The 20,774-nt window shown below is 39.3% G+C and overlaps 2 protein-coding genes across 8 annotated transcripts; both read left to right on the forward strand.

Annotated features, from left to right (window-relative positions):
* Nucleotides 1–5,155: 5,155 nt before the first annotated feature.
* Nucleotides 5,156–10,726, forward strand: LOC121795855 (mediator of RNA polymerase II transcription subunit 8-like). Of its 4 annotated transcripts, none has more exons than XM_042194491.1 (12): nt 5,156–5,450; nt 5,540–5,664; nt 6,169–6,293; nt 6,374–6,554; nt 6,732–6,830; nt 6,949–7,019; nt 7,827–8,102; nt 8,596–8,652; nt 9,083–9,289; nt 9,788–9,841; nt 10,113–10,173; nt 10,361–10,726. In XM_042194491.1, the coding sequence occupies exons 1-12, from the start codon at nt 5,248–5,250 to the stop codon at nt 10,552–10,554; spliced, it is 1,653 nt and encodes a 550-aa protein (XP_042050425.1). In that variant the 5' UTR covers nt 5,156–5,247; the 3' UTR covers nt 10,555–10,726. The 4 variants fall into 4 exon arrangements, with proteins under 4 accessions (XP_042050425.1, XP_042050426.1, XP_042050427.1 ...); XM_042194492.1 differs by having other exon boundaries at nt 10,113–10,167; XM_042194493.1 differs by lacking the exon at nt 8,596–8,652.
* A 135-nt stretch (nt 10,727–10,861) lies between these two features.
* Nucleotides 10,862–19,997, forward strand: LOC121795854 (probable helicase CHR10). 4 transcript variants are annotated; one of them, XM_042194489.1, is made up of 17 exons: nt 10,862–11,316; nt 11,417–11,424; nt 12,231–12,309; nt 12,414–12,574; nt 12,687–12,818; nt 13,439–13,616; nt 13,823–13,961; nt 14,133–14,250; nt 14,372–14,461; nt 14,710–14,817; nt 14,918–15,112; nt 16,038–16,163; nt 16,225–16,889; nt 17,714–17,859; nt 18,150–18,314; nt 19,251–19,323; nt 19,737–19,997. In XM_042194489.1, exons 1-17 carry the CDS (start codon nt 11,133–11,135, stop codon nt 19,759–19,761), a joined length of 2,592 nt encoding a protein of 863 aa, XP_042050423.1. In that variant the 5' UTR covers nt 10,862–11,132; the 3' UTR covers nt 19,762–19,997. The 4 variants fall into 4 exon arrangements, with proteins under 4 accessions (XP_042050423.1, XP_042050420.1, XP_042050422.1 ...); XM_042194486.1 differs by having other exon boundaries at nt 10,865–11,316; nt 19,209–19,323; XM_042194488.1 differs by having other exon boundaries at nt 10,867–11,316; nt 13,826–13,961; nt 19,209–19,323.
* The last annotated feature ends 777 nt before the right edge of the window (nt 19,998–20,774 follow it).

Genomic DNA, 20,774 nt, shown 5'->3' on the forward strand with positions numbered 1-20,774 from the left:
TTATTTTGTGCGTTGAGTGGAGAAAAAATAAAGTAGAGATATACTAATAAACTGGATATAATAATGTTTCCATTTTAGAAAATGTGCTAAATATGAATGAAAATTTATATTTAATATAAAATTCAGATAATTTTAATACACTATAAAAATATTAAATTTGCATACTCCTTCCGTCCCATAAAAATATATATACTTTTTATTTATTTTTGGCTTATAAAACTATGGATATTTCCATTTACGGAAAGTTATCTCAATTTATTACCCATAAACATCAAGTAATTTACTATACAATTTATACCCCGTTAAAACACTACTAATAATAATGGGATCTCAATCATCTCATAAGACAATAAGAGCACCTGCAACGCGTCGCGCGGGTGTCTCGTATCTCGTCTCTCCGAGACTAGACGGCAGCGCGCTGCGTTGCAGCGTCCCTGTCTCGCCGAGACGCCCGTCCCACCGAGATGGCTGGCGCGCCAGATCGCCACGCGCCCGCGCGACGTGGCGTGCGCTGGCGCTAGGCGTGACGCCCACTCGCCGGCCCGCGAGTGGGCTTCGTCACGCTGACGCAATAAATTATTTTTTTAAATAAAAATTTAATAATAAAAAAATTTAAAAAGGTAATGTTACCGTTTTTGACCGTTTTTTTATTTTTTTACTCTATAAATACTCCTATTCATCCTCATTATACACACAAACACATATTTATTCTTCTCAAATCATCTATATTTCCTCTCCAATTTTCATCACAAAATGTTCGGCGACGGAAACTCCAGCGGGTTTGACATCAACGCGTTTGGCGACTCAGAAGGGGGGGACATGTACAATGTCTTGAGTGGTTCCGGTTCCAGTTTGTCGACGCCGGGCACCCAGGGCTCGTCGATGCCGACGGGGTACTAACCACCCCATTTTGATGTGGATGCATACGCTCGTCCCTCCGTCCCGAGGTATTCACAGGGATTATCCCAAATTAGGGAGGATTATCCGGATGAACCCAATCCGGAAGGAGGACGAGGCGGTGGAAGCTCCAGGGCATTCGACGCCGTGGAAAAAGAGGAGGAGGCGACCGAGGAGGAGTAGGATGTAGGCCATCATCCATACAGCCGCAAGGACACGATGGCTCGTACGATCCAATCGTCGGGAATCAACAAACCCGGAAGTGTTTTTGGGAAAAGGTCACCGACGCCTACAACGAGATTAAACCAAAGGGGTCCCGCCGCTGCACATTGAAGATGCTCCGCAGTCATTTTGGCCGAGTCGACAGAGAAGTAAAATTTTTTTGCGGAATCTACAAGAATGAAGCGGCGAATTACCAAAGCGGAGCCAGTGGAGCCGACATTCTGAGAGCGGCTTTGCGAGTCTTTTTTGACGATAACGACAAAGAATTCAAACATGTCGATGTTTAGGAGGTGGTCAGAGACGAGGAAAGGTGGGCTGGCGGTGTCCAGTCCAGCACAGGCTCGACCTCGAAACACATGAAGCATACGACGGGTGGCCAATACTCGTCTAGTGAGGGCGGTTCAGGCAGCGCCGTACAAGAGTTTGCCTCACAGGAGGTTGAGGGCACGACCACCGATGCAGAGGGGTCCTCCCGTGGGAGCCGTCGGCCGCAAGGGACCAAGGCGGCGAAGGAGGCTAGAGGGAGGAGGTGCCGAGGCGAATCAAGTCAGGAGGGCTCGGGCTCGGACACCCTATTGTCCATGTACTTGACCGCCACGATGGCGGACACTTCCCGCATGACGCCTCCACAATATCAAGCCCATATTGCCGGAATTGAGTATATGGCAAGACAGATTGGTATTCCGCCTCCAGGTAGCTTGAGTGCACCGCCACCGCCTTCGGGGGATGATTCGACGGCGGAGTAGTTTTTTAAATTTCTATAAAATTGTATTTTAAATTATGTAATTTTTATTTTTTTTATGATTTTAATTATGTGTTTTTTTTTTATTTTTTTGAATTTTAAGTTGTATTTTTATTTTATTTAATGAAGTATGTTTTTTATTAATTAAATTTGTTGGAAATAAAAATAAAAAATGAAATTGAATGAATAGTTAAGGGATGAGATGGTTAAGAGACGAATAAGAGATGGGGGGTTGCAGGGGCTGTCTTTTAGTTAAGAGATGGAGTGAAAAGTACCAATGAATAGTTAAGAGATTTTACAGTTAAGAGACGGATAAGAGACAACTGTACGGATGAATTAACGGTGCCAAATACACACTCCGTCGCATTTCCCCCAAATCAAGAGTTGCAGCCCTCGCAGATTTCACGCCGCCCGGAGAAGACAACCGAGGACGCGCGGCCACACTGACGCGGTCGTCTCTCTCATCTTTGTCCAGATTTCACAGCACAACAGACTCAATTTGGTGTTTTATTAATTGTTTCAAAACTTCTCTTACTCGACCATCAGGGCATCCGCAATGGGCGGACGATGGCACGCCCGATGGCGCGCATTGTCCGCGCCATCCATCGTCCGCACCCATTGCGAGTGCGCGCCATAGGGCGCGGACGATAGTCGCGCCCTATAATTCGGTCGCGGAGGATAGCGCGGACGATGACCATCGTCCGCGCCATCGTCCGCCCCATTGTGGAGGTCGCGGACGATCAACCGCGGACGATGGCACGCGGTTTCATTTTTTTATAAATACCGTTCATTTGTAACATTTCATTTCACTCGATTTCATTTTCGAAACTTACGTTTACATAATTACTACGAAATGGATTCAAGCCCCAATAGTCCTACGTTTAGCGCAGGGATGCATCGGCCGGGTACAGAACCCGGTGATTATCATTCGTTCGACACCAACACCCATTACGATCCCGATTTCAGTACGGAATCGTATGGGTTGTCTGACATGGAGCAGTCTCCGCACCGCCCAACCGCAGCGGCCGATCCCGACCCCGCCGCGACCGCTTCCGCCCCAGCCAGAAAGAAGCGGAACCGGCAGCGGGCGCAGAAGTTGCCGCCTCCCGGTGATTGCGATGAGTACGCCCCCGGCCGTACGAACTACAACGACGACGAAACTCTCACTTTGGCCCGGTGTTTGGTAGATATATCGGAAGATCCGATATTCGCGAACAACCAGCGACAGATCGCGTACTGGGAACGCATCGCGGACCTCTACAATTCGGTCAAGCCGCCGACCGCGTACAAGCGCAAGCGTGAGCAACTCCGCAAGCACTGGGATCAAGTCAAGAAGCAAGTGAACTTGTACGCGGCAGAGTTCGAGAAGTTCACGCGGTCACAGGGGAGCGGCGAGAGCTTGAGCGACGTGCGCGCTAAAGTGCTGTTGTCGTACCGGTCGATGTACGGCGACTTCAAGCACGAGGCCATCTGGGCGCTCTTGAGGGACAAGCATAAGTTCCAAGGTGGAATTCTGCACACTGGTGCGCCGAAGAGGACGAAGACCACTGAAGCTGGTGATTACACGAGCAGCGGCAGCGGCAATCACCCGGTTGACCTCAACCGGACGTACGTGGATGAAGGGAGTTCCGGCACACCGGTGTCCGTCCGGCGTCAAGGCTGCGAAGGCCAAGGGGAAGGCGATCGCGACCTCATCGTCGACCGCTGCAACCCAAGCTCCGGTCCCGGTAGAGCTCCCGACCCAGACGGCCACCGCGTTTGAGTCGTTAGCAACAGCGTTGATGGCAAGGACGATGTTGCAGACGCACAGGGCCCTCAAGAAGTGTACCGACCCCGACGAAGCCGAATATCTCTGGGTGTTACTCGATGAGCTGCGTCGGAAGTTGAGAATTGGTCCGACTTAGTTTTTTTTTATTAGTTCAATGATGTAACTTTTTTTTATTAAAACTTCGCCGTTTGTTATTTAGACCGTTTTTTATTTACTCGTTACTTGTTATTTGAAAATAGTTAAATTAATTAAACAAAACAATAAAATGATGATGTGGCGCGCCATAGGGCGCACCTTAGGGCGCCCCACTGCAGGTGGGGAGGTAGGAGGATAAAACTGCTGATGTGGCGCGCCCCATTGCTAATGCTCTCAATTCAGCCAATAGGCATATTTCCCATTCTTGTAAATAGGCACACAGCTGCCCCTCTATATATTTAGGGCATCCACAATAGCTTTCGCCCAGACATAGCCTAGCCATAGCCTAGTCACAAACTTCTCCTGCCACATCATCAGCACTAAAAATCATCTCGCCACATTATCAGGACAAGCAAATAGCCCAGCAATAGCCTAGCCACATCACTCCTAATTATATAAAATAAATAATAATTAACAATCACATAAAATATGGAATTAAATTTACAACACATATATGAGAAAACTCAATAATAATATTAAAATTTTAAAAAGTACATTAATTGAAAAAACACAACTAAGAATGAGTTTGTCCTACATCGAAAGTGGGACATAAAACATTCAAGGATGTCTCTATAAAAGAGAAACAATCAAGAATGAGTTTGTCCCACATTGAAAGTGGAACATAAAACATTCAAGGATGTCTCTATAAAAGAGAAACAACCAAGAATGAGTTTGTCCCACATCGAAAGTGGAACATAAAACCTTCAACAATGTCTCTATAAAAGAGAAACAACCAAGAATGAGTTTGTCCCACATCGAAAGTGGAACTTAAAACCTTCAAGGATGTCTCTATAAAAGAGAAACAACCAAGAATGAGTTTGTCCCACATCGAAAGTGGAACATAAAACCTTCAAGGATGTCTCTATAAAAGAGAAACAACCAAGAATGAGTTTGTCCCACATCGAAAGTGGAACATAAAACCTTCAAGGATGTCTCTATAAAAGAGAAACAACCAAGAATGAGTTTGTCTCACATCGAAAGTGGAACATAAAACATTCAAGGATGTCTCTATAAAAGAGAAACAGCCAAAGATGAGTTTGTCCCACAAAAAACATTAAATAAAAAAATTTTTAAAATCGGCTGGCCGATTGCCCCCCGATCGGGAGCCTACAATGGCGTCCAGCCGATCGGCGAGCGCATCGGCTAGCGCCCGAGAATCGGCGTTGGCACGCCGATTTTTTCGGCGATTTGGTGCTCGCCACTTGCAATGGTTCGGCGAGCGGACCGGCAAGCGCCGGAAATCGGCTAGCCGGCCCGCTCGCGGCCATCGGAGATGCTCTTATAGATTATAGATTATGTCTTTACCCCTTACAAATTGACACGATATTCTATTAAGTATAGTTTTAAACACAAAAGGCTGCTTTATTTAAGCGGAATTCCAATCCACACTGACCGCTAACGTCGGAGCTCCGATAAAATATTAATGGCAGCTATGGAAGCGGCAGCGGTGGCAGCAGGCCAAGACCAGCAACCGCCGGCGAAGGCTGTGGAGCGGCTGAACCCGGCGCTTCAGCAGCAGCTCAATCTCGACTCTGTAAAAACTCGCGCTATCAGCCTGTTCAAAGCCATCTCTCGCATCCTCGAAGAATTAGACGCTATAGCGCGCGCGAATGCCACCCCTAAATGGTATGAGCATGCCATTTCAATTCAACCATTTTCCGCAGTAGTCGAGCAAATTATTTTGCAATTGATCAATTAGGGATTTGTTTGTGCAGGCAAGATGTTTTGGGGCAGTTCTCGATGGTGAATTTGGAGCTATATAATATTGTTGAAGATATTAAGAATGTGTCCAAGGCTTTCGTTGTGTATCCTAAGAATGTTAATGCTGAGAATGCTACTAGTATGTGTTGATATCTCTGGTACACTGCTAAAGTGGATTAACCTTTTTCACTGCTGTTGTTCTATTCAGTTTATGTTTCACTGTGATTAAGCATTCACATTATTTATCATGGGATAGCTATAAGGTCATAGAACGTCGGTTAATGTTGAGAATGCTATTAGTATTTGTTGATTTATCTGGTACACTGGAAAAGTGGATTAATCTTTTACCTTGCAGTCATTTTATTCGGTTTATTTTTTTTGTTGTGATTAAGCATTCACATTATTTATCATGGGGTAGCTCATAGCTATAAGGTGGTTAAGAGTTTGTCGAAATGTTGGCCTATAAGATTGCATCACTTCAAGACATAAAAAGGCTATGAGAAGGAGAAAGTGAAAAGAGGAATGAGAATGCAGAGCTGGGTTCTTTATAAATCCGCTATATTGATTTTATGTTGATTAGTAAGAGAGGTGCAATGTGGGGATTCAATTTCGTGTATTAAGTCTGGGTGTTATTTGGCTGCAGTTTTGCCTGTTATGCTGTCATCTAAGCTTTTGCCCGAAATGGAGACGGAAGACAACACTAAGAGAGAACAGCTGTTACACGGTATGCAGGGCCTGCCAGTGGCGGCACAAATTGAGAAGCTCAAGGTGGGCAGTCATACTAGTGGAATATATGTGTACATCACTGGGTTTTCCTTTTCTAATGATGTATGTGTGATTGATCGCAGACTAGAATTGATATGATAGGAGCAGCCTGTGAAAGTGCTGAGAAGATCATAGCTGATGCACGTAAGTCCTACTTTAGCACTCGACATGGGACAAATCTTCTTCCAACTATTGACAAGGTTCAAGCTACAAAAATACAAGAACAAGAAAATTTGCTTCGTAGTGCTGTCAATCATGGTGAAGGTGCAAATTCTTTAATCAGCAGCTCTCAATATGTTATGAATGTGTGTGCCCCTTGATCAATTTCAGTTGTGTTTGATGCACTTGCAAGAATTGCATACCCACAAGTATGATGCACCTTAAGCTCTATATCATACATACCTCTTGAATTGAATTTCCTCTTTGACATTTTAAATGCAGGATTACAAGTACCTGGAGACCAAAGACAAGTGGCATCGTCACTTCCGATGCACTTGGTAGATGTACTTGCTACTAATGACAGTCTCCAGGATTCATCTGGTGTGCAATTTCTATGTTCTCTTTGCTTCAGGATCATTCTGTCTCTTCTTCTTGTCTTTTGGATTGTTAGTATAGGATTTGATGCATCTGCTGACCATGTTATGTTTGTACACTTTAGGGTTGTACCAGAAGAGTACACCTCCACTCATGTCAACTACTGCCATTAACAATCAGGGCTCTTTGCTGCAGGTCAATATTTCAATCATTTTACATAAGCTTTCTAACTAAGATTATTTTGGGTTTTTATGTTGTTAACAATTCCGTTGTCATGATTATAGTTCGTGCGAAGACATTACTAGCCTTGGGTGGCCTTAACTCTTGTGCCTTACATTTACACATTTCCTAAAATGATACACTCCTGTGGATCTGTGGTTAGTTTGTTATAGAAAAACCTCTGGATTAGAACCTCTTGTAATTCTTGTTGATGATCAACTAATTGCTATAGCTTTCATACTGCTATGGAAAGTGTCTCCCTACTTCTGGTCAGTAATCATAGTAGCTATTATCATAAGACCCTGCTATGATTATGACAACTGAAACTTTTTCTAAAGTCCAGTTTCTACGGCTTTACTTAGGAGGTGATTGGTTGGGGTAATAGTATAGGGGACCGAATGCAGATGAGAAGGGAATCCTTCCCATTTATGTTGCTTGGTCTGGGCTTTGGAATCAAAGTAAGCAATAATAATAACCTCCTTTCCGCCTTCACTCCCCACACTAATCAAACTGTTAACATTACCATTGCCCCTCCTGTTCAAATGTGTTTTCGTTGCCTTTAAGGAGCTGAACAGATGCCCTCTTTTCAAGTTGACTGTGTCATCTATTTAACTCTGTAATGGATGTCATGTAAGGTAGACATGGTGCAGTGTTCGGATAACTAAGAAGATGAGGATCACATGATAACCAGAATATATCTGTATAACTTTTCCATGTAAAACTGCATCTGATCTTCTTCTGGTGGATCCTTTTCTGTGCCTTATTACATTTTGTTCCCAATAGGCTTCTGGTGCACAACTTATTGGAAGACCAGCAGCTTCCCCTTCTGGTCCTACTGGAAGCAATTCCTTTGATAATAATACAACAGCGTCTCCTATGCAATATGCCAATTCACCCAGATCTGGTGCAAATATTATGAACACTCCATCTCCTCAGCAACAACAATCACAACAACAACAACAACAACAACAACAACTGCAACAGAGGCAGAAAATGTTGCAGCAACAATTTCTGAGTCAACAGCAGCTAAGACCTTCATCAATGCCTGTCCTTGGTCAGGTGTGGACCTCTACCCCTCTTTAGAGATTGAAGGGTATCAACTTTTGTTAAACATTACCAGGATCGTGCAACATATATAAATCTTGTTCAACCTAGAAGTTACTATTATTTTCATTACGACTTGCAATCTCTCTATTGTTGCAAAAATCTCTTTTTTTCACTGTAAATTACATGTAGGACTTAAAGGCCTAAGCATATGTTCATAGACCAAGTTATTATGGTTCAAGTTCTGTTTCTTTGTTCCATCACTCCAATCCAACCCCTTTATTACCACCGTGAAGTAAAAATGACGATTATTGACTTGCATAATGTTTTTTGATGGATTATTAAATTGACTAATGTTTCTTACATTCATCTATAGTGGGTTCTCAGTTTCGGATATGTTTACAGATTCCAAGATGATGTTAATATTTTCGCTTTAGCTAATGCATGCCATCATATATTTAATTTGTCATCTTTCAGCACTTGAAATTATTGTGAATCATCTTTTCAGAATCAACTAACGCAACTGCATGAGATGCCAAGCCAGTCACAACAAAAGTTTCAGTCGGTAATCAAGCACTTAACTTGGGTGACAACTTCCATAAGATTGGTGGCAAAATGATGGATTTAGCATGTAACTCTTGACATTATCACCATTTAGTAAAGTTCTTCCATGTTTGCTGACTTAACTTGGGTGACAACTTCCATAAGATTGGTGGCAAAATGATGGATTTAGCATGTAACTCTTGACATTATCACCATTTAGTAAAGTTCTTCCATGTTTGCTGTCATTGATCTGATTGCAAGAAAGCTCACAAAAGGCCATAAAATTCTTATAATCGCCATATGTAATAATTTCCTAATTACCTGGCTAGCAACAATACTGTCTTGCACATCTTTCCTAAGTATTTATGCTTTTATAATAAAATCCATATCCATCTTATATTGATATTGTAAGTATTCACCTCTTAACTCATTTTGGATTTGCTGCATAGCAGATGCATGGTCAGCATCATGTGCAGTTCTCGCAGCCAGTGGGAGCCCAGCAATTGCAGAGTAGACAGCTTACATCAGCTGCAATGCAGCATATTAGCCCAAACCAAATGAACCAAGGGAATCAGCTGAATCGTCAGTTAAATCAGTTCTCTAGCCCAGCAAAAAGTGCCCTCTTTAATGCAGCCCAGGCGACACCTACATCTCAAATGGTAAGATATCTTCTGCCTATTTGTTGTACCATTCTACCTTTTCCTTTTCCAAACTAGTTGCTGATTGTACTAACTTTTTCTTGATTGTTGAGTTTGATACTTTTAACTCATGTTTTCTTCAATAGAGTACTTAATACTCCTCCATCCCACCATAAGTGAGGTGCTTCTTTTAAGCACTCATTTTGGGAAAATAATATTTAAGCAATCTCTCTTGCTTTATCTCTCTCTCTCTCTCTTTCCCAAAACGAGTGCTTAAAAGAAGCTCTGCGCTTATGGTGATTTGGTCTGAGCCCCAAGTAAAATCTTCCACCCAACTGCTGGGAGAAGCTTGAAATTATTTTGGTTTGGTTTACGTCTGAGCCCCAAGTATTTGAAAAAGATTATCTCTTTTTGTTTGGTTTACGTCTTTTTGCATGTAACTCAGTAGTATTGCACTTAAATTCTCTATGATCTTGATTTTTTCTATTCTTGTCTTACCATTGCAAACCTTCAATTCAGATCCCTAACATGTCAGCTATGATGCCATCACAATCAGTTATGCCGAGAATGCAGGTTAGCTTCCTAAATTCTCGAAGACTTGGATTTGATGGTTATACAAAATCTTCCTATGCCAGAAGATCACACCAAATTTAACACATAAAGGCACTGACAACAGCCATCATTTTTAAATGAAGAGCCTTTACTTGATGTGAAATGCAGTATGCTTGCACTTGATGATCTTGATTTGATAATATCAGTTTAGAATTATGAATAATTGTGTAGCATAGGGGATTACTGTTTTACAACCTGTTGCTGATTAGCCTTTACGCTTCCGTGCTTCCAGTATGCAATGTCCGGTGCCAATCGAACTCTACCTCCTCAAAATCTGAGCGACCAGAGTACGGGTCACCTTCTTCTATCCTATCATGTTTCATACCGTCAATACGTATAATGATTTTGTCATTTTGTACATGGACTCTTTCCCAAAAGGAGATGAATTATCACTTAAAATAGATCTCGTGCGTCTTAAACAGCAATCCGAGTCCTTTTCATTAACTGCTGCTAATCTTTCCAAGTTTGTACTACTTTCAGTGTTCAACATGGGGGCAGCCAACACAGGCGGTGGTATGATGCAGATTCAGCAACAGCAGCAACACGGCGCGCAAGGAGCATTCGGCAACATGCAGCAAAGTGGTCAGAATATGCAACCGGGCATGATGACCATGCAAAACACCCAACAGAATCATCCCAACTTTCAGCAGCAGAGACCTCAAAATCAACAATGAAACATTTTACTACTTGCCTCGACTTGTGTCTGTAGAGTTTATATTGCTAGTCTGAGTGCATCTATGTTGCCGTCATAATGCAAAGATTTTTGCAGTGGCGTTGTGCTGCTTGTTGAACCAGACATATTTCAAATACTAATATTGAAGAACATAAATGTTAAAGTTGTTTAAATTGTTGCTCTCATACTGCAAAAACGAATCAGAGTTATAAGGCCCACTTCAAAACTAAATTGTTGGGATTTATTTATACACAAGTGTTCACAGTTTTCTTGAAAGCTTTTTCAATTGATGGGACAAATTTTGGAGGTATAGCTTCTCCAACAAGATTATTCTCAAACTCAAACTCAAACTCAAACTTAGTTCCTGATCCTAGTGGCAGTTGCTCCATATAACTGCCAAAGAAAAGAAAAAGAAAGAAAACAACCAAGTCCATAGTCCATGCAACTTTGCAAAAGAATTTACTACTGTATTATAGATTTTGTAGCGGCATTTCATAGATTGGGGCCTTATAGTAACTTTGGTTCCAAATTTAAAAACCACCACCACCGCCATACCTCCACCGTTGTAGTATTAGAAACATGGACTACAAGCAGAGGCTGATTTCGGCGGCGAAATGCGTCTACGCCGGCGATTTTCGCGCTGCTGGAGAAGCGCCTATTGATTCCTTGGATTATGGGATCCAAGCGGCACTCAAACCGCACCAAGTCGAAGGCGTGTCCTGGCTCATCCGCCGCTACCACCTCGGCGTCAACTCCATACTTGGTACTGTTACCCTTTACCTTTTCGAAAAGTTTTTACTTCCAATTGATTCAATTACCGTGCGCGCGCGTGTGATTTCCCCCCTCTACGTTTGTTTTTGCAGGCGACGAGGTGAGACTTGTAACTTGGCTCAACTGGATTTGAGAGTGTTTCGTTCTTAACGAATTATGTTTGTGTTCTTTTCTTTTAAAGGAGAAACTTGTTTTTTTATGATGCAATGGTAAATGATGGCAGCAGTGCTTGGAGTTGCTGAAATTATCTCTCTTTCGCACAAGAGCTATCTTAGAATTGTAGTTGTGACTTCTGAGTGATTATGAAATCAAATGATCATTTTTTTCCTTCTTTTTTCCACTCGTGATTATTAACTTCTAATGCAATCTGTTGGTTTTGGAAATTTACTCTTTAGTCCCAGTCTGCAACATTCTGTATTGTTATTTATGCTGGAAGAGGGGGCAGTTTGGTCCATCGTCACGGTCATAATGGATAAGATTTGAAGTTAGTTTCCTAAGCGCGTGTATCATTCTTGCTTGTCAGTCTTCTGTTATGTACAAGTTAGCATTTTATAATTCAGAATACCATATATTGGAAAGAAAAATTTTATGTTGTATTCAGTGATTTAAATTCAACGAATTATATGCAATACAGTACAAGATAGAGTATTCCTTTTTCGCTGCATCTTACACCTATGCAGATTGATACCTAACGAAGTACATCTTCTGAGGCAAGTTAAAAGCTGTAGAGTTGGACCATTATAGGAATATGGCACCTCATAGCATGATTATTTTGATACTGTAGTTTTCCTAATGTTAATATATATAGCTGCTAACTCATAGTTTAAAAAGTTCGTCTAGACAATCTTCAATTTAAAGTTGAGCAAACTATAATGATTTTCTTGTGCTAATGATTTATCACTGTAGATGGGACTGGGGAAAACGCTGCAGGCTGTAACACTTTTGAGTTACCTGAAAGTGTTTCTGAAAATTTCTGGGCCATTCCGTGAGTAAATAGATTTTACTTTTTCATAAGTATATATTGGGATTTTCTGTCCTTGAAAATGTTTTAATCATAATTGCTCTAAAGATGTTTAATTTTCCCTGCAGTGGTCTTGTGCCCTCTCAGTGTAACTGATGGTTGGGTCTCAGAAGTGGCGAATTTCGCTCCAAAGTTGAGATTGCTTCGTTATGTTGGGGAAAAAGAATATAGACGCAAATTGCGAAGGGAAATGAGTGAATATGTAAAAGAAAGTCTACTCACATCTCGCGTAAGTAATTCTGTGCTTGTTTCCCGTTCTTTGTGTAAAACTACATGCACTTAGTTACTGCAATTGAGGTAACATATTGCTATATGCTATCAATGTTTGGTGTTTGTTGCAGGTTCCATCATTTCCGTTTGATGTGCTGTTGACAACTTATGACATAGCATTGATTGATCAGGACTTTCTGTCCCAATTCCCTTGGCATTATGCAATAGTTGATGAAGCACAGAGACTTAAAAACCATTCCAGTGTATGTTTAAAATTCTGCTTGATGTGGTTTTCCTCTTAGCCATCAGTTCTTGCAAGTATATCTGTATAATTTGTTTTGTGTATTTATATTGTGAGAGAAGTTTTAATTTCTCCCCATAGTATAAGCAAATAGTCTTTGCAAAATGCATAATAGTCAACTATATATATCTGTCCTATGCTATGTTGATTTATGAAGCTCTCTGGCAACATAGTGATTTTGTTTTATGTTATGCTGTGTTGGTACCCTGAGATAAAGTTATATGTTTTCCCCTTGCAGCACAGCTTCTTGGATACTTGGACTATATGCTATGCTGTATTACAAACATTTTTGAGAATCTGTATCATGAACTATCATTAAAAAATTAGTGGCCTTAATATATGCTATTCTATGTTACAGCTTTGAGCTTAATGTAAACTTTTCTCCACTCTGTCAGCATGTAGTGTCTGGATTCTACATGCATTATCACAGAAGTATTTTCTCGAGAATGAAGTACTTTCTCTAGTATGTAGTTCTAATCTGGTATTGAGCATATATATAATAGCTGGCTCTGACTGCTTTATCTCTTAAGTTATTTCTTTAGCCTTTTTAACTTCTCTTACAACTTTCTTGGACTGTAACAGGTCTTATATACTGTTTTGAGAGAACGATTCGTCATGCCAAGAAAATTGCTTCTCACTGGAACACCAGTTCAAAACAATCTTACTGAACTTTGGGCTCTGATGCACTTCTGTATGCCATTGATCTTTGGAACACTGGAGCAGTTTCATTCTGATTTCAAGGAAGCTGGAGATCCTTCATGTAATTTGTCTGCATATATTTACGTAGCATGTTTGTCTTTTTCAAAATATATAGGTCCTTCCTTTTCTAGTGCTAATGAATGGTAAATTGGATTTTGCTGAAATCTTGCAAAGTCCTCGGCTTTTGAAGAAAAATGTAATGTTCTTTAATGTAGTTTAGGTAACACAGTCGAGCTACTCGCCGGCGCTTCTTATTTTCTTCTTTAGCAGGTCAAGGTGCACAAAAAGTGAAGGAACCGTTTAAGATCTTAAAGTATGTGCTGGGTGCATTTATGCTTCGAAGGACCAAATCTACACTTATGGAGTCTGGCACTCTGCTACTGCCTCCTGTTACTGAAATAACTGTGTTAGTTTCTTTAAAAATTAATTGTATCTTTTATATGCACTGTGTTAATTTCTTTAAAAAGCTATTGTGTCTTTTTTACTCCATATGTGATATACTGTTGCTATCTATTCATTCCCTAAAGTTTGGTGGAGCATGAATCTAAGTTATCTTAATACTCATATTTATTGGCAGGATGGCACCTTTGTCTCCACTGCAGAAAAAGGTTTATATGTCAATAATCAGAAAGGAACTTCCAAAGCTGCTTGCACTTGCTTCTAAAGGAACAAATGCTCCATCTTTGCAAAATATTGTGGGCAATACTTTTTTTTTATTGATCAGTGACTATTTGTTTAAATGTTGTAGATTCATGACATTATTTGTACAAAATGGTGATACAAGCCTGATGCTGTTACTTACCAATTCTCCTTCAGGTAATTCAGCTCCGGAAAGCATGTAGCCATCCATATCTTTTCCCGGGTATTGAGCCTGAACCATATCAGGAGGGTGAGCACCTGGTTCAGGTAATATACCCCATGCAGATTTTAAGGTTATGGATGAAGTTTTAAACCTTGTGCCATTTACAGTTAACAGCCTGACGGCTGACACAATGAATAATTAAAAATAAAATAATACTACTTCTCATCCTTCAGTATTCATGTGCATTCGGCATTCGTACATATTTCTCACTCTTCGATTGGGTTTTTCCTATTTTGTTTGTGAATGATTATTTAATGGAGCTATTTTTACACCTCAATTGATGTTGGATCAGGCTAGTGGCAAACTTCTAATTTTAGATCAGCTACTTAGGAAGTTGCATGATGCTGGGCATCGCGCTCTATTGTTTGCCCAAATGACTCATACTCTTGACATATTGCAGGTGAGTTTTATCTTTTGTTTATGTATGGTTAGGATCTATAGCATCTAATTAACATTACATTAATCATTTATGTCTTTTAATATACAATTATATCTTGTAGGATTTCTTAGAAATGAGAAAATATACCTATGAGCGTCTTGATGGTTCAATTCGAGCAGAAGAGCGATTTGCTGCAATTAGAAATTTCAGCATAAAATCAAGTGCTAATATTAACTCTTGTGAGAGCACACCATATATCTTTTTGATATCCACACGAGCTGGGGGAGTGGGACTAAATCTTGTGGCTGCTGATACAGTAAGCTTGCTTTTAGTTTCTTAATATGTACTTGCTTTATGACCCTAAACTATTATTTTAAGGTGGCTGTCAACTTTGGATGATGAACTGTTAAGTTTTAAAAGATGTTTAGACTTCTTCACCTTTGATATTTATTCCATAATTGGAGAATAGTTCTTTGAAATTGGTGGTGATTTAATTGCTTGGGTAGGCTTGTAGTTGTAGCCTTTGAGTTACTTGATGAGAACAAGAAAACTATTTATTAGCTTTTAATGATGACAGGGGTCTGTTAATTTTCGGACTTTTGTTGTGTTTTATGCATTAAATTTATATTTGCAGTGAGAATCATTTAGGTCTATTACTATTATCCTTAAAAGTCATGGCTCGTACAGATAATCAAACAATTTTGAAATTTAAAACCAGGGCCTCAATGCCCCCTCTGCTAACAACTGCTAGCTACACACCATTAATGGATGGGCCTCACCTCATCAACCCCTTTCCATTAGTTCTAGGCATCGACGACTATCATTGTAATAATTTACGACTATCATTATAATAATTTTAGCACATTTTACTCTATAGTATTGAATGTTAGAACTGTAATATGTAGGAGTACAAATTTAAATAACTTTTTCATATTTATTTATGGAGGCTTAAAAGTAAACATTTTAATGAATCATTGATGAACTACTATAAAAAGTAGAAAATCTTTGTAGAAGAATTTAAAAAGATTAAAAGTTAAAGGGTTGATTGCCTTAAAATCCATAGAAACTTTTATGCCACTGTGCAATTAGACAGGACTTTTTAATAATCTTAATTAGAACCTCAACCTTCAAAGATTTTGCAATTACAACAGCCTATATTTTTGTTGACGTGAAGGGTTGTCATGCATTGATTGGCTTGTGTGCTTGTAAGTTGTAACAGATGAATATTCTGTGTTTTGTAGGTCATATTTTACGAGCAAGATTGGAATCCCCAAGTGGATAAGCAGGCTTTGCAGCGTGCACATAGAATTGGCCAGAGTAATCATGTGCTATCTATTAATTTGGTTACTGGGCGTACAGTTGAGGAGGTAAGGTTATTACTTTTTTCTTGTAATCACATTTCTCAGATGCTGATTAGGAACGATGCAGGTTATTGTGAATAGAGCAAGAAGGAAGCTACAACTCAGTCATAATGTTATAGGAGATGAAATGCTGGATTGTGAGGGAAGTAATGGAGGAACTGAAGCTGGTGATTTGAAATCTGTCATACTTGGTTTGCATATCTTTGATCCCATGGAGATGAATATAGATAAATCAGATAACCAATTAGATAAGAGCGAACTAGCTGTTTTAGCTGATAAGGTCATTGTGTCCCGCCATGAGTTACAATCAGATGTGAGGGATAGGAAGCTAGGGATCAATTCAATGGATCGGGCGAGTGATCAAAATTTAATGAAGCAAGATGCTTCTGAGTCTATTGACTTTAATCCAGACCTTGATGAAGCTTCATACACGGCATGGGTCGAGAAGTTTAAGCAAGCATCTCCAGAACAAGACAGTGACATACTGGAATCAGGAAATAAGAGATGCTTACCTGATGAGAAACATCTTAAAGCGGAAGCTGCTCGAAGGAAGGCAGAGGAGAAAAAAATGTCCAAATGGGAAACACTAGGATATCACTCACTTGCTGTCAGCAATCATGTCAGTCCAGTCAATCAGGATGAGGTGTCAGATGCTGGCTCAGTTCATTTTGTTTATGGAGACTGCACAACTGCTGCAGCAGTTACCCCTTCCGAGTCCACAATTATATTCAGGTATAAATCATTCGTATCATGTAGCCCTTACAAATTTTTGCTCTTGGTGCATGCTTGATGTGAAGTGCTTCACTATCTTATCAATAAATTTACTGTTTGGATTTGTGTGGCTTCACAATCTTTTCTTCTCTTACCCAATAGAGCCTCTCATGTTTACAGCTGTTAAATGCAATTTGATATAACTGTAGTTTGGCTTCACTTATGTTCTATACGTAGAATTCATTAAAAAATTAGAGCTTATTAGATCTAAAGACTATAGTGCATACTTTGACATTTTGAGTCTCAAGAAAATCAAAATACGGTAAAAAGTGAAATTGAACTCTTAAAAAAGATAGAAAGTTCAGCTTTTAAGTATTCTTTTTAGTGTAAATTATAATATAAGAAGTGAATGATGGGTTTTTATCTACCCACACAACCATAAAATTTATTGAAAGCACTTATAATTTTTTCTCAAAAACATATTAACCATTTATATTTCTGGATATGATCATATATCATACATGTTCTTCTAGACAAATTTGTGAGGTCTAAACATATTTGTACTAATCTTTATTCTACAGCACCCTAGATATTGACCTCATATATATTCCATCTTGAGAATCTTAAGTGATCAAAAAGTTGAGGACTGATCACTATGACCAATGAAGAAGATTTTTGAAGAACATAAGCCAAAAAGTTGAGGACTGATCACCCACATTTACTGATTGATCTTCTCTAACCTTTATATATGTATTTATGTATTTATATCTGGTGCTATTTTAGTGTGTAATAGCTTTCCATATACTTGTGATTAAAAAAATTACCGGTTGAAATCTTTATGGCAGTTGTGTTGATGATTCTGGAAATTGGGGGCATGGAGGTCTGTTTGATGCACTGGCTAGGCTGTCAGCATCTATTCCCAATGCATATCAGCGGGCTTCAGAATTTGGAGATCTCCATCTGGGTGATTTACATCTCATAGAAGTTACTGGTGAGCTGAGCCCTCTATTCTAACTGAGTTTCTCTTTAAAAGATCTTTAAAGTGTTGAAGTTCTGTTCAATGACTTAAACTTTTGGTTAAGATAGATTCATTCTGTTTCTCAAAGTTTTTCCTATACTTCACATTACCACTTTTTCATCATCTCGTATTTTTCACATTACAGGGGTTTTTCTATTATTGAGTCAACAGGGGTTAAGTTCTTTCAAGTAGAACCAAATTGTCAATCATCTCTATTCTTAGATTTTGGTTTATAATTTTGGCTTCTCGCTCATTTTCTGCAGAGGACCACGGTGACCAGAGTACTAGTACTGATCCACGTCGATGGGTCGGTTTAGCTGTTGTGCAATCATATAATCTGAGGCGTAAAGTCCCTCGTCGTGATATCTCTACGGCTGATTTGGAAGTTTGCCTTGCAAAAGCATCATTTTCAGCCGCTCAATATTCAGGTAGAATGTTGGTTTCTTTTTGAAAATCATAGTTTGTGGTTTGTGTTCTTTAGTAGAAGTGGACTGTAAAGTGGCCACTGAATTGATGTTTGAGTGTAGGACAGTAGGAGTACCAATCCAAGTCTGATTAGAGAATGATGTTAGAGAATGAGCAAGAATATCAGGAGACTAGACTGATTTTCCCATTTTCTAAACTTTTGATAAGTGATTGTCGAGTTGCATTTATGAGCTACAATTTTCTACCTAAAATTTGGATATGCAGATTATCAATTTGAAAGGTAGATGTCTAAATTTTCTTATGAGGAGTGAGACAAAGAAGCTAAAATATAATCAAACACATAAACCTTTTATCTGTATTTTAGTTGGTATTTAGACAGAAATTGATCTGAGTAATTTTTGGAACTAGTCATAAAAATTACTCCTAAAAGGAGGATGGATTGCATATTGTTAGAATGAGGGAAAGGAATTGAAGAAATCTAAGCAAATCTTGAGGCAAATCCATACTAGAAATAGTTTCAATCACATCTTGTAAAGATAGACATACTTTTTCCTTGAATGGCACCTGTTAAAGGGACGAGTGTAATAGATGAATAAGCAAGCAATACAAACAAAGTCAACCATCGATTTTTCAATTCATGTTTTAACACATTGCAATGTTGCGTGCCATCCAAGTACTCTTGTGTTACTGGTTCCTTCTGGTTCTATAAGAATGTCAGTCAAATGTTGTTAACAGCTCATGATGGTAGTGACTTCTTTTTTAGATTTCTGTAGTGTTACAGATGCTCATGCTCAAGTATTTTGGTTTCATTTCTTTTCTAAGTTCTAATCTAATACGCAGGATCTATAAACGTGTGTTTTTATGTCTTTTTTCCTTTTCTTTCAAAAACTTGGCAGCTTCAATACACATGCCCCGGATTAATTATCAGCATGGTACAGATCGCTCAGAATGGTATACTGTTGAGCGCCTGCTACGAAAATATGCAGCGATGTATGGCATAAATATTTATGTGTAAGTTTCTCATTCTGCAGGTCTGGTGTTTGTTTTCATTTATCTAGTTTTTGTTTTGTTTGGAGCGTTTCATGGATTGCAATGGTGGGTGAAGGGAGGATCAATCAAATTTCCTCTAGTTCACGTTTTCTCATTACTGATATTTAGTCTCCCAATTCAGTAATTTATTTTTTTGACAAATAGTTTCATAGTAAAAGTTATGAATTGAAATTAGATATAAATAATGGAGTGCATCTCAAAATAGATTTATAAGAATACATTCATGCAGTATCACATTGTATTTCCTGCTGCATACATATATATTGACATGACTGGATAATAAATTAGCTTCTCATTTTCAGGATTTGATGATCTTACTCATAAATGATTCTGGTAGTTAGATTCTCATTGAAATAATATATTTCACTGTGCAGATATTATTATCGGCGTTCAGAATGAAGCAGCCTACATAAGAGTGTTGTGATCACCTGTAAAATGTTAAGACTTAAACTGATGCTTAGGCTGTGCTGCTGTATGTTTTGCTTTGATGGACTATGATGCTATAAAACTACGATGGTCTTGTAAAGAATGTAATATTTGTAACATACTATTATACTCCGTCCTAAGTTACTTGAGTCGTATTCCTCTTTGGGTTGTCCCAAGTTACTTGAGTCATTTCTCTTTTTGACTAAAAACAACACGTCTAATCTCACCCACTTTACTCTTTCTTTTACTTTACACCTTTTTCTTTTTCTTACTTTATTCTTTCATCTACTTTATTTAACTCACTAAACACAACTTTCTTAAATCCCGTGACGAAAAGAAACGCCTCAAGTAACGTGGGAAGGAGGGAGTAATAACTAAACATATTCCAAAGTCTTGCAATCCAACATAAGCATGCACATAAACACCGAGATACACAACAAGCAGGCATTCAACACATTGTTCTTCTGCTGGCATACTTTCATGCAATAACACCAAAGTATGCCTTCGATGTGCTCTCAGGCATGAGAGTTGCATCACTGAGGTAGATCCTTATATGTGAAGTAATCAAGGTATGAAAACTATGTTATTTTGTGACTTCGGAAGGCTATCATATGCTTGCTTGAGTGGTTTAACATTGTGTTACTTTCTTGTTAACGTGTGCTTTGATAATAGGGGATAACTATTTTGGGACAAAGGGAGTTCGTAAAAAGAAAACTGTAGATTTGTATTCCCTCTGTTTCACCTCAAGTATCTGATTTCTGCTAAGTGATTGATTTCCGCTCTTAGCTAAAAACAAAACATCTAATCTCATTTGTTTTACCCTCTCTCATACTTTACTCTCTCTTTATCTTTCTTGTTTTATCCTCTTCTCTCATACTTTACTCTTTCTTTATCTTTCTTACTTTATCCTCTCTCATACTTTATCATTCTTCTTAAATCCCGTGCAGAGAAGAAATCAATCACATGTGGTGGGACGGAGGGAGTAT

This window comes from Salvia splendens, chromosome 3 (genome assembly GCF_004379255.2).
Source record: "Salvia splendens isolate huo1 chromosome 3, SspV2, whole genome shotgun sequence".
Taxonomy (NCBI): Eukaryota; Viridiplantae; Streptophyta; class Magnoliopsida; order Lamiales; family Lamiaceae; genus Salvia; species Salvia splendens.

Excerpts from the sequence above, each read along its gene's own strand:
- LOC121795855 (XM_042194491.1), top strand. The coding sequence starts at position 5,248 with ATGGCAGCTATGGAAGCGGCAGCGGTGGCAGCAGGCCAAGACCAGCAA. Across the intron at positions 6,555-6,731 it reads TGCTGTCAATCATGGTGAAG|GATTACAAGTACCTGGAGAC; the intron begins GTGCAAATTCTT and ends TTTTAAATGCAG. Across the intron at positions 10,174-10,360 it reads TCTGAGCGACCAGAGTACGG|TGTTCAACATGGGGGCAGCC; the intron begins GTCACCTTCTTC and ends TACTACTTTCAG.
- LOC121795854 (XM_042194486.1), top strand. The coding sequence starts at position 11,133 with ATGGACTACAAGCAGAGGCTGATTTCGGCGGCGAAATGCGTCTACGCC. Across the intron at positions 15,113-16,037 it reads ATCTTGTGGCTGCTGATACA|GTCATATTTTACGAGCAAGA; the intron begins GTAAGCTTGCTT and ends TGTGTTTTGTAG. Across the intron at positions 18,315-19,208 it reads TTCAGCCGCTCAATATTCAG|CTTCAATACACATGCCCCGG; the intron begins GTAGAATGTTGG and ends AAAACTTGGCAG.